General features: G+C 36.6%; 1 protein-coding gene across 3 annotated transcripts in view; it reads right to left on the reverse strand.

Annotated features, from left to right (window-relative positions):
* Positions 1–13876, reverse strand: part of IL20RA (interleukin 20 receptor subunit alpha) — a gene marked incomplete at both ends in the record, with an annotated part of 36454 nt that overhangs the window by 9404 nt on the left and 13174 nt on the right. Inside the window, 2 exons of one of the 3 annotated variants that reach the window (XM_081295448.1) lie at positions 517–695; positions 4381–4516. In XM_081295448.1, the coding sequence (XP_081151574.1) occupies positions 517–695; positions 4381–4516 (315 nt within the window). Of the gene's footprint in view, positions 1–516; positions 699–4380; positions 4517–13876 lie in introns of those variants that run through there. The other 2 variants (XM_081295450.1, XM_081295449.1) reach the window with 2 other exon arrangements.

The following is a 13876-nucleotide window of genomic DNA, read 5'->3' on the forward strand; positions in this document are numbered from 1 at the left end:
ATCTCTGAATTGCATTAATTTACAACATTAAAAAGAATCTGTTGGCCAGGTGCAGTGGTGCATGCCTGTAATCCCAGCAGCTCAAGAGTCTGAAGCAGGAGGATGGAGAATTCAAAGCCAGCCCCTGTAAAGGCAAGGCATTAAGCAACTCAGGAAGACCCTGTCTCTTAATAAAATATTAAAGAGTGCTGGGGAAGTGGCTCAGTGGTTGAGTGCCCCTGAGTGGTTGAGTTCCCTGGTTTAAAAAGAAAAAAAAAATCTGTTGGTTGTTTCTCAAATTTTATAGCTTCCACCAAATGATAAAACAAAATCAAATTCAATATTATTAGCACCTGCCTTGATTTTGGTTTGGCAAGGTAAGTACCTTGGCCTGGTCACTCAACCTGCTGGGGCAGAACAGAACCAAGCAGAGCCCTTTTCTCTGTGGTAAGATTGTCTATGGGGCTGAGAAGTCAAACCAGGAGGGCAGAATAATGTGATATTAATGCATGTTTGACCAATGATTGCATTACTTACTTTCTAAAAAAGGATAGAATCGTCCAGTTTCAGTCCATTTAGAACAATTTTTTCCCCAAATGGCCTTAACTTTGGCATAATATTGGTGTTCATAGTCAGAAGTTTCAGCGGAAAGATCACAGTAGGTCCTATTGATATTTCTACATTCGGATTTATTCAGCCATTTCTTTTGCCCATATCTGCTAAGAGGGAAACTATGAATTAATAATGAGGTACCCTCTATGTTTTACAATTACAAAAGAAAAAAAAAAAAGAACAGCCATTATATAAAATTGAATGGAAGACCTTCTCTTCAAATAAACAAAAGTGCCTGTCATTGAGATAAAAAAGAATCCACTTTTGCTGCTGGCAATTTTTTCATTAGCTGTCAGGAATATGAGTCAGAGTTTCTGTAATCACCTTTCTTTTCTGTGAATTATAATCTGGATAGTACATTTTGAAAGCATGTATTTTATTTTTTATTCTTCACCTACAGTAAAACTTACATATTATGTGATCAATTCTTCTAGTTATTATCTAAGGTTTTAGTCCACTCTGTAGATGAGGTCAGTTTGATGGGTTATTTTAAGAAAAGTTAGTCATTTTTTTTTCTTGAAAGAAAAATTACCATGACATTCTCATAAAATTTAAAAATCTTTTAGTCATCCAGAGTGTTGGTGAAAACTCACTAGGTTGGAGTATGTACCAAAAACTGAATTTTCAATAATGATGATGTTGATGGTGATGATGATACTGACTAGGGTTATTCATTTTGGTTTTCTTTTCCTTTATTAAAAATACACAATATTCATAAAAATAGGGTAGGGGAAATATTTTTAGCACTTTTTGGGTGGGAGAGAGTGAAGTATAAAGGGTTTAAGTAAAATGTGATGAGCCAGTATAGGGATGCATGGGAGGCTACTAAAGAGATTAAAGGTGAGGACAGGAGAGAGGCATGGTTTAGAAAGCAACTCTGCTTTGTGGTGTGGAGAATGTAATGGGTTAGGAGTGGCTTCCTGGGAGCAGTAGAGGGGATACTGCAGTCATTGAGGTGGAAGACACAGATGCCTTGGACAAGATGGTGACCATGGAATGAGTGAGGACATGACAGCAAGAAATAAGAGGAGACAGGACTTGGTGATTGAGTGCATGTGAGATCAAAGATGGGATGGATGGAATAGTGGTAACATTTACCATGACAAGGGACATTAAAAAAGGGCAGGCTTGGGAAATGGGGATGGCAGGACTAGAAAGAGGGAAAGAGTGAGTTCAGTGTTGACCCATTGAGCTTGAATTATGTAAGAGCTGTCTAAGTGCAGATGCCAGGGAGGCAATGTGGTTCAGGAGAGAGGTGTAGAGGGAGGGAGAGGATTTGGAGTTAATGGCATACATCTGCTCATTGAGGGAGTAGGCGAGAATGAACTCATCCATGAATGCAAAGCATAGTCTAGTGAAAAACTTCAGGAGCATAGAGATTTGAAGGGTGGATACAAAATCAAATTGGAAATAACAGCTAAAGAGGGAGGAGGAAAGACAGATATCACAAAAGTTAAGGTAAGAGGGTGTCTTGATAAGGAGGATCTGGCAACTTTATCAAGTATTGCCAAGGCTTAAGGATGACTTTCCTTTTCAGAATGTGGCAACAGATTTCTGAAAGCCAACATTTCTCACTTCATGAATACCATACCTGCCAAAAGGTATTACAAATACTGTCAGATCTTATGAGCCAATTTCTCCATCTAAGTGATCAAAACTGCCTAGGGAATCTCAAACATTTTTTACTATGATTCACTTTCAAAAGATATATTTTACATTGTGATCCAGATCATAAAGCATACATATCTAACATATGAAAATGAAAGTTTTATAGGATAATACCCAAACTGCACTACATACCATGCATTCAAATTCTTTTCCATCCCATGCCACCACACCACCCCATTTTGTTCTCTTCCATTAAATGTAATGCTAGTTATGTGGCCCAAAATTGATTTCTTGACCCACTAAAGGGTTTTGACTTGAGGTTTGAAAAATATTGGCTTTGCCTATTCAACCCTCCCTCCTGAAGCTCTTCACTCTGCCAAGGGTAGGATACCTTCCCATGACAGATTCTGAAAATATGCTTCACTGGATTCTCAATGAAAAATGTAAAATTAATTATTCAACAAATATTCTAGTAATGATATTTATCCATGGTAAAAAGTCATGGGAGCCCTTAGTGTTTTCAGACTGTTTTTAGTAATAACTAGAAGCATCCACCAAGAGCCTCTTCTGTGCTCAGACCTCATGCTCAGCATTGGAAGACTTCATCACTTTGAATCATAGTAACAACGTTAAGAGGCAGGCGTGATTAATTTTATGCCACTTTGCAGGTAAAGAAATTGAAACTCAGCAAGATTAGATTAAGGGATCTGTTTAAGTTCACATGACTAATTAAAAGGAACATCTGAGATTTGAACCACTTTTCCCTGATGTCAAATTTTGTGATTTTAGTGTGACAATCTATTTTCAGCATTCAATTCTTTTGGTGGATATTGTTTGTATTTTTGTTAACATTTTACCTTATAAACAAAGTTCACTCAAAAGTATCAAAGGAAGTAACCCGCTGAAGGTTACCCAGCTAGGTTCACAGCCTGGCCGTGAACTGGAGACTGATTCTGCATCAGCTCTGTATTCCAAGTAGTGGAAAATCTACTCAGTATTCCTGTCCATCTTCCACCTGCATGGTCATGTCAGAACTCTGAACCGGCAAGCTTCTATTTAAGTCTTCTTAAAAGTTGCACAATCTAAATTATCTGCTCTCATAAGTAATGAGCCTGCCTATTTCTAAAGTCCTTTCTTTGAAACACATAAAAATATAAGAGACAGAGCAAGCTCTTTGCTCCACCTAATGGAAAAAAAAGCAAGAGCATGCTCACAAGCTATTTCTCTTTGTGAAGTTGGCGTCTCTTCCTCTTTCCTAACACACCACAGAATGAAACTAAACACTCCACAGACTGAGACTCGGATTCTGGATAAATGAGGTGGAGATTGGGATACTAGATAAATGAAGTCAATATGAATACCTGCTGAAGTCTTTAACTGATTTTGGTGGTCAGAATATTTTTTTTCAAAGATGAAAATGACTTCTTTTTGTAAATGTGACACTTTAAAAAAATTCAAACGATCAAAAAAAAAAATCAGAAAAGTATAATCAAGAGAGGAACAAATCACCCAGAAAACCATTATCCTAAGACATTTGGTGTACATGATTCTGGACATCTAGTTGGGCTAAATATAAACAGAAGGATGATTAGATATTTGAACAAACAGAAATTAGATTCTACCATTCATAAGGTTTTACTAAAGTAGTAACTTTACGGTTTGTGGTCTGGGGTTGTGGCCATTTCCTTTGTCACGCACGATGAAGATGCAGGTACCTCTCTGTTGTGCATTCTTTTGTGTTTGCAATGAGTTTTAAAGGAGAGGTGGAAAGCAAAATTATCTACTCTCCACTATGTTTAACATCAATAGCTGGTTGCACAGAATTTGGATTTAGTTTCATTAAGTCTAAGTCTATGATTTCATTAGGTCTAAGTCTATCATTCCAGTACCTTTATAAATTTCAGAGATGAGCTACTGCCTTGCTTGCTTAGCCAGAGAATCGTATTTGACCAACTCATTTTCTCCATTTAAATAAATGCCCCTTGCCTGAGCATCCAATGCTTCTGTCTCTGTAAAACAACTACTTTCTAATTTAATATAGCAAAACATATCATGAAACCATGGAATTTCAAAAACCTATCTTTTCCAAAAAACTAATATCACAGATTGTTTATCTTTGTACAATTAACAGGAGTCTGAGTCTTGAGTTTAAGACTAGCCAGAGGAAAAGGACCAACTTACATGAAGTACTGCACAGTGTACCTAACTTCAATGCCTTGCAGATCTTCTGGTGGATTCCACTGTAGGACATTCTTCATGTTTATGGATAAGAAGGTGATATTTGTGGGTTTAGGTAAACCACCAGAGACACAGGGAACTGAAAAAGGAGTAGAGAGGAATTGAGGTCTTAGTGCAGGAAAAGGAACACTTAGACTTATAGTAGCTGGTCTCTGAAGATGGCCCTGAGTGGGGTCTTCCACTCCTCATTCCCTGTATATTTTCTTCCAATCTGAACCTGATCTGACTCTGTGATGCACTTCAACCAAAAGCATGTGGCTGAAGCAACTCTGGGTGGAAACTGTAAGGCAGCCTGGAACCTTGCACTTTGTCCTTTTTGAAAGCCTTGGGTTGCCATGTGAAACAACAGCTAACCTGCTGGAGAGATCATGTTAAGAGGTCATGTGAAGGAGAGGTCAAGATGTTCCATGTTACAGCTGAGCCCAGCCTTCCAAGTAAGGGAACAGAATGAAGTTCTGTCTCACACTGAAACTGCGTGAGGACCCAAATGAGACCAACAAAGAAACGGTCCAGAGGAGTCCCAATTGACCCCCAGATTTGCGAGAAATAACAAAATGATTATTTGAAGTCAGTTTTGGGGTAGTTTGTTATGCACCAGGAGACAACAACAACAAAAGCTCTATTTAGAGACAGACATACAATCTAGGGATCTGTGCAGAAGTCTGTACTCTGCACACAAGCCTCCCCGGTTTTCACCTATGACTCTGCTCATGCTCCACAAACTGAAGGAGCTCACAGTCCTCTCTTCTGTGAAATGGGGATAATAATTGCCCATCCATCTCACAGCCTGGAGGCCTGTTTTGAAGAACAAAATAGAAAAGTGTATTGAACTGTTGTGACTCTTACGTGGGAGCTATTCAGATTCAGATGTTATTGAGAAGCCTGGCAAATTTTTCTTTATATTTTTACAACTGAAATTTTATTGAAATAAAATTTGTTTTAAAATATGTTATTATACTAAAAAGGAAATAAAATTTAGGATAGATGCTCCTGAAAAATCAGAGCTAGGAGGTTGGAGTTGACATGGTTTTACTAAAGTATATAATAAAGCAACACAAAAGGAGCCAATGGCTGGGTGCTGTAATCCCAGGGATTCAGGAGGCTATGGCAGGAGGATCTCAAGTTCAAGGCCAGCCTGTGCAACTTTGGGAGATCCTATCTCAAAATAAAAAATAAAAAGACTGGAGGTGTAGCTCAGTAGCAAAGCACTCCTGGGTTTGATTGCCAGTACCAAAACAACAACAACAACAAAACATAACTATGCTCTAAGAAAATTATTTTAGAGCATTAATTTGTGGAAATCCTTTGACAGAAATGATAAAGAATTGAAAAACTACCACGAAAGTATAGAAGGAAAGTGGAAGATATTTTTTTAACTTATTATTTTTATTGGTGCTGAGGATCAAACCTAGGACCTCAAACATGCTGGGCAATTGGCAAGTGTTTTGCATTGAGCCGTACAACCCCAGCCCAAAGATAGTCCTTGATTTAAAGAAAATTAAAAAGTTTAGTGGTAACATGTAAGGAATCAAAACATTAATTTAGAATATTGGAAAGATTACCAAGTTCCAATCAGATTTTATTGAAGAACTTATCCTATCATAAATATGCATATTCCAGTCAATGAGCTTGGAAAATATCAAATTTTGATATTGCAAATCAAACCTAGGAAATAAAATTTAGCTCAGTCACTGAAAGCTGGCTCATTCTTGGCTAAGTCCCATAATTCTTGTGTAAATTAGCTGGGACTAATGTCAGAGAAAGGAATTAGCTTAATGCTGGGGGTAATCCTCCGCTAAAATTAGCTCTATGTGATACATTGTATTATCACAAGCCAAACAAAAAGAAAGAAAAAAAATCATTTGTTTTAGAATTAAACGTTGTAATATGACCCCGATTCTAAGCAAAATAAACTCTTTAATCTAGGTTTGAGGTGTGTTCTTGTGTGTTTGCATGTGCTGTATTTGTAATGAATGCTATGTTCCACCTTGATCATTTAAAAAATATCTCAGGTTTATTTTTAAGAAGAAAGTTAAATACAGAGAAAGACTACTGACTGATCATTGCCATACAATGCAAGTTTGTCTACTTGTGTGGAAAAGACAGGAGATTCTCAAAAGGACACAGTCTGCCCCAAGTCTGTCTTTGATTTCCATTCTTCTAACACTTGAAACCATTGTGTATCAACTGATATTGGTATTTTCTGGAAATGATATACAGAGAATAATTACCATGATTTACTGCTTTGTGGTATTACTAGGTCCTTAATTATAGTTATTCTTTTAAAGACAAACAGGGAACTGAGAAGGCAGCACCATCGATTATAATATTTCCCAACCTTTACAAAAAAGAAGAATGCTCTTAACATAAAAAAATCTAAAGAGCTCTGTAATGTTTTGAACAATCAATAAAAAAAAAGATCTTTCCAGATCTAAAATGCTATGATTCTACATTTTTGGATGACCCCAACATGTACAGAATGGTTAGGATCTTATAAGAAATAAAATTTAAAAAGTGCATTATAATATCAATGATGGAAGACTTTGTCAAAACATGGCTTTATTGACCTCACTGATAAAGAAACAGAATATTCTGGTTTGTGGTAACATGAGTTTGGAGTTATAGTTATTAGATATTAATGCCTACGCATATTTTTTCAATGTTTAATCTATATGAATATTCTCTGCTATAAAACCAGTTTCTACTTGTCTTTTAACATAAGCAAATAATTGACAGACTCTAAAGATGCTTTAGGCACCTTCATATATGCCAAAAAGTTTTAAGAAATAACTTGGATTAAAAGAAATAGATTGCCCATTTTATTTTAATTTTAATTTGATTGATATCATGAGGAAGAAAGTAATTTTGCACTTCTAAACTGTTTGTTGTTCAATACACATTTTGATTAATGCTTTTTAGTTTAAAAAAAAGCATTAATGCTATGCCAGTTATCAAAATTTCTATGCCAATTATCACAAATGCTATGCCAATTATCAAAATTCTAGTAAGGTTATCAAACTCTGATAATAATGGGGTTAAAGAGAATGAATAATGTAACAAGAACATTAAAACATTAAATAATTTTATTATCTTGCCATTATATTTTTTAAAAAGGAAATATATTTCATTATAAATTTTGTAAACTGCGTATATACCTCCCCCTCAGGTCTCCATTATGGGTAAATCATATCTATCACAGAGCCAGCCTCTGAGATGGCCTCCAATAATCCCTTCCTCCTGGCACTCACAGCCTGTATAGTTCCCTCCCGCACCATACATGGGTTGGTTTGTATGACCAATAGAATATGTTTTGAGGTTAGATTATAAAAGGTGCTGTGGCCTCTTGTTTTCTCTTATATAATTTGCTCTGGGAAAAGCTTACTAGCCTTGTAAGTTAGCTCTATGGAGAGAACTATGTGGTAAGTAACTGAAATTTCTGACAGCTGGTGAAGAGCTGGGTGACGCCTCCTGACAAGAACATATTAGTAAGCACTGAAGCAGATCCTCTGGTCTTAGTCCTGCCTTCAGACATGGCAGCCCCAGACTTCCTCTTCACTGTAAAGACCCTTAGCCACAATCACTGGGCTAAGCTATTACTGGACTCTTGATCCTCAGAAACCCTGTGAGGTAAAACGTGTTGTTTTCTGCTACTGAATTCAAGGTAACCTGTTACACAGCATTTTAGAGAACAAATATAACAAAGAATATAGAAATGAAAGAAACTAAGGGAGACTAGTAAAACAAATAAAACAAATTAAATGTTATAAATGACTCTTGCTTGAATAATTTTGAAAAATATTCTTTTTAATAGTTCAATTTGCTGAATGTGGTAGTGTACATCTCTAATCCTAGTGCCTTGGGAGCCTGAAGTAGAAGGACAGAAAGTTTGAGTCCAGATTTGGCAACTTAGCAAGACCCAGTCTTCAAATACAAAATAAAAATAAGGGTTGGGGATGTGGCTCAGTAGTGGAGTGCCCGAGGTTTAATCCCTAGTACCAAAAGACAAAAACAAATAATGTTCCACTTTATCTTTATGAAGAAAATAAAAATCCAACGAGAAGAGCAGAGACTTTCCATCATCCTTTTAGTAGAAAGTGAGGATCACAGCAACAACATTTTGATTTTTTTTTTTTAAAAGATGAATCCTTAGTTAAGGCCATTGTGAGTACACTGACAAGGTTTCAGAGTAGCAAACATCTTTAACAGAAATGTATCCTAAAGTTGATGTTACTGGTTTGTACACTATTTCGGTGGAAAGAATATTGTAGCCTTTATAGTCCTGCAGATTCTGCTTTTGGATTGACATTATTTTTTGATTGCATAGGCAAAAAAGATATCATCTCCTTGTCAATAAATCAATGTATTATTGAGGAGCAGCCCTATCATGAGCAAAGTAGGGCACATCTTATCTCTAAATCTCCCCAGGACACAAAATATATTCCTTGTTGTGACATAGTCTGTTGGTTTCTGTACCATTTTTTTTTATCAGAGCAAATTAAGCTATGTTAGTCATCTTTCTTGATTAAGGCACAGTACATCTTGCCTCTCTGCTCATAGAAATTTTATTTCCAGAAATAGATATTGATCAATTGCTGTGGGTTGGTAGAAAATTGTCTCTCTGGACCAATTATAACCCTATTTTTTAAAAAAAATCAGGAATTGAACTGAGGGATAGTTAACCACTGAACAACACCCCAAGCACCTTTTATTTTTTATTTAAGACAGCGTCTGGCTAAGTTGCTGAGGTCCTCAGTAAGTTGCTGAGGCTGGGCTCGAACTTGTGATCATTTTGCCTCAGCCTCCTGAGTTGTTGGAATTATAGATGTGCCCCACCAGGCCTGGCCATACATTTATTAATTATTAAATTTTAATAATTGGTCTCTGATCAGTGGAAATATATGGTTCTTATTACAGTGTAGTTTGACCTTCCTGCAAAGAAGAGTTGCAAGGATCGTTACATGGATGGCTTGCTCCCTTCACTAGCTCTCTTTTCAGAAGAACACAAGAGGTTTTTAGGTACAATTAAAAACAACAGACTAAGAGGCTCTATTTTTTCCCATATTTAAAAAAATTTGCTCTTTTTAGTTATACATGACAGGAGAGTATATTTTTACATATATTATACACACATGGAGTATAACATTCTAATTATACATGATGTAGAGTTTGACTTGTCATGTAATCATATATTAACATGGGAAAGTTCTGTGCCAGTTTGTTCTACTGTCTTTCCTATTCCCATCCTCTCTCCCTTCCCTTCATTCTCCTTTGTTTAATGCAATGAACTTATATTCTCCACCCCAACATGCACACACTGTGAATCAGCACCCACATATCAGAGAGAATATTTGGCATTTGAACTTTTATTCCAGTTAGCATGATATCCTCCAATTCCATCCATTTACTGACAAATGCCATAATATCATTCTTCTTTATGGTTGAGTAACATTCCTTTGTGTATATATACCACAGTTTCTTTATCTGTTCATCTGTTAAAGGGTTCCTACATTGGTTCTTAGCTTAGTATTGTGAATTGAACTGCTAGGAACATTGATGTGGCTGTGTCACTATAGTGTGCTGATCCTTTGGGTACATGCTAAGGAATGGGATAACTGGGTCAAATGGTGGTTCCATTCCAAATTTTCTGAGGAATCTCCATATGCTTTCCAGAGTGGTTGCACCAATTTGCTGTCCCACAAGCAATGTATGAGGGTATTTTTCCCCCATATCCTCACCAACATTTATTGTTACTTATATTCCTGATAATTGCAGTTCTGACTGTGGTGAGGTGGAATCCTAATGTAGTTTTAATTTGCATTCCTCTAATTGCTAGAGATGTTGAACATTTTTTCATATATATTTGTTGACCATTTTTATTTCTTCTTCTGTGAAGTATCTGTTCAGTACCTTTGCCCATTTATTGATTGGGTTGTTTTTTGGTGTTAAGTTTCTTGAGTTCTTTATATACTCTGGAGATGAATGCTCCATCTGAGGTGCAGGTAGAAAAGATTTTCTCCCATTTTCTAGGTTCTCTCTTTACACTCTTGATGGTTTCCTTTGCTGTGAAGAAGCTTTTGAGTTTGAAACCATCCCATTTGTTGATTCTTGATTTTTACTTCTTTGTGTTTTAGGATTTTAGGATTCTTGTTGAGGAAGATGGTTCCTAAGCGGACATGATGGAGATTTGGGCCTACTTTTCCTTCTAGTAGGGGCAGGGTCTCTGGTCTAATACCTATGTCCTTGATACACTTTTAATTGAGTTTTGTGCAGGGTGAGAGATAGGGGTTTAATTTCATTTTGCTTCATATGGATTTCCAGTTTTCCAAGTACCACTTGTCGAAGAGGTTATCTTTTCTCCAATGTATGTTTGTGGTGCCTTTGTCTAGGATGAGATAACCGGAGTTATATGGATTTGTCTCTGTGTCTTCTATTCTGTATCATTGGTCTATAGTCTGTTTTGGTGCCAATACAATGCTGTTTTGTTACTATAGCTCTGTAGTATAAATTAAGTTCTGGTATTTTGATGAAGAGGCTCTGTTTTAATAGTGGCTATAGTATCTACATAAAATTCAGTTTGTACAGGCTTAGAAAATATAATACATATTGTGAAGACCTTCATAAGTTATAGTATTTGGTTGACTTGAGGCAAACTGGCTAGTATTTAATAAAAATAGTTGCTAACATTTACTGACTCCTTACCATTCAGCTGGTATATTTCTACGTGCTTTCCACAACCAACTCATCCATCTTCACAGCAGCCCTGTGGTAGGCATGGTGAAGTATTGCTCTAATCTCCATGATGCAGATGAGGAAACTGAGGCCCAGAGAAGTTAAATGGCACAAGTTTATGCAGCTAATAAGTGGAGGAGGTAACTTCAGAGCACTTAACCTCTTGACACCCTTGCAGACTAATTATAATCTAAACAATGACAAGGCAAGGCCAATGGAAAAATGTGTACTATTCTAAGATGTTAATATATAAAATGATTGAAGTATTAAAATACTTGATATTGATCTGGTCAGTAATAAAAAAAAATTGTACCACACCTTATAGTAAGAGGTCCTTTTCCTTTTCTTGCCAGAATATTTCCTTCTGCATCTGATCCTAAAGAATACAAGTAGGAACTTTATTCCTCCTTTGACACATTCCTCAGACCATGAGTTGATGACAAAGTTAAGTATTCTTAGAATATGGAGAATATCATGCTAAGTGAAATAGTCAAAATCAGAAATTCAAAGGTTGAATGTTTTCTCTCTGTGGAAGCTAGAGTAAAATAAAGAAAAGGGAGAATGATGAATAGGATAACCCCAAAATATAGGGAATATCAGTAATGGAGAAGAAGGGGATGGAGAGGCAGAGTAGAGGGATGGGTAAGGGGAGGTAATGCAAATGGAGGTCTTAAAAAGTCATGTTATCTGCTTTAGATAATATACCACAGGGAGCTTCAACTTTATGCATAGGTAGAAAGAACCAATCTAATATAAATAAATAATTGAGTGAAAGTAAGTCTAATAGAGGAGGGAAAATGGGAGATGGAAGGGAGGATAGGGGAAAAGGAGGAGGGAAAATGGGAGAGATCAAGAACTGAAATCAAATTTCATGCATGTGTGAGTTTTTCAGGATAACCCCCCCCCAAAAAAATATTAAAAAAAGGGATATTGGTGTTTGAGTCTGTTCTGATTTCTTTTAAGTTTCTGAGTATAGGACCTATATCAATCTGAAATGCTAACAAAACTCATGTGTAGATAGATATATTTCATCTTGGCCTTGGGCTGTAGCTCTTTTTCTCACATATAGAACATATTACAGTCAATCCCATGTGAATGATGAGAAATATCAGTTCCAGAATCATCTTCCTTGTTCATTTAACTATGGGTATTGTTATGGGGTGAGTTGTACCTCCCCCAAATACACTCTAACCCCCAGTACTTTGGAATATCAATTTATTTGGAGATAGGGTTGTGGCATATGACAAGGTCATAGTCGGGTAGAGTGGACTCCTTGTCTGATGTAATGAATGTCCTTAAAAGAAGATGGCCATGTGAAGACACAGGGACCCAGGGAGAACACTATATAAAGATGGCAGCCAAGACTAAAGTGATGCATCTATAAATCAAGGACTTCCTGGGACAACTAGAAGCTGGAAGAAACAAGGAAGGAGCCTCCTCTAGAGACTTCAGAGGGCGTGTGGCATTGCCAATGCCTTGAGTTTAACTTTTAGCTTCCAGAACTGTGAAAAAATTAGTTCTGTTCTTTTAAGCCACCCACTTTGTGGCACTTTGTTTCAGAAGCCCTAGGAAATGAATTCTGGTGCCCACCTAAATATCTAATGGTGAATAATGTGTTCCTTTCCTCATATAGATCTTCTAGGTCTGTGGAAAGACACTATTAAATAGTAAAAAACAAACAAAACAAACAAACAAGACAAAAAAAAAACCCAAAAAACAAACAAACAAAAAAAACCAGGATTACAAATGAGGACATGTCAAGGAATTCTTGCCCTTTTATCTATTTTGTTGATGCAAAGAAGAGGTAAGAATTAGCACTTCTTTTTTTTAAAGGAAGACAGAAATAACACATTTTAAAAAGAAAACCAAACTGATAACTAGTATTCTCTTGTGGTTTTAAAAAATATTTTCAAAAATTGGGGGCACTATATCAAGTTTGGAAAATATAAAGAACTCCGGAATAAACATTCCAATTGAGCTAAGTCATTTTTCTAAACTTCTAGCACTGATAAGATTATCTGATCAATACCTAAGTGAAAACAAGTTACACCCATATCATTATTGAGTCATGTGCCAATTTATGGGTAAGAAAAGTGTTTTTATACCCATAGATTTATGGCCAGGAAGCACAGTTCTGATTCTCTGATAGTCCGCAGATTTCACATCCCACATTAAAAAGCAATTTAAATGGTGTACACAGTTGTATATCTGGAGAGTGTTGGGACAACACAACTTTGGTTTGGCACCTGGGCTCTTCATAATCTTGTCTGGCCTCTTCTCTTGCAGTTCTGTGAAATGTACTATTATCAGCTGCCACACATAATTACCTCAAACACTAGAACTTAATCTGCTATTTTATACCCTTACCATTTTGTTCCCCTCTGCCTGTAGTACCTTTTGGAACTAAAAGATCTTTGTTCCTCTGTGTGTGCATCATTCAATGAATATTGGCCTGGGCTATTTTTAGCAACATGATTGTGATGTGATGTTGTGTAAGGTATTCATGGCCTCCACTCAAGTGAGTGTTCCTTCTGTTTAGGACCCTGAACTTTTAAGAGAAAATGGATCTCAGAAGGTGGAGGAAAAGGGCAGGAGTTCTGGGGGCCCTTTGAACTTTCCTAAGCTCTGAACTAGGTTCCCTTAAGTTGTAGGGATTAAAAATGGCCTCTGCTTCAACAAAGTTGTGAGGGGTTGGCAAGGACATATCCAT

The sequence above is a fragment of the Spermophilus citellus genome, assembly GCF_964194105.1.
Source record: "Spermophilus citellus genome assembly, chromosome: 5".
Taxonomy (NCBI): Eukaryota; Metazoa; Chordata; class Mammalia; order Rodentia; family Sciuridae; genus Spermophilus; species Spermophilus citellus.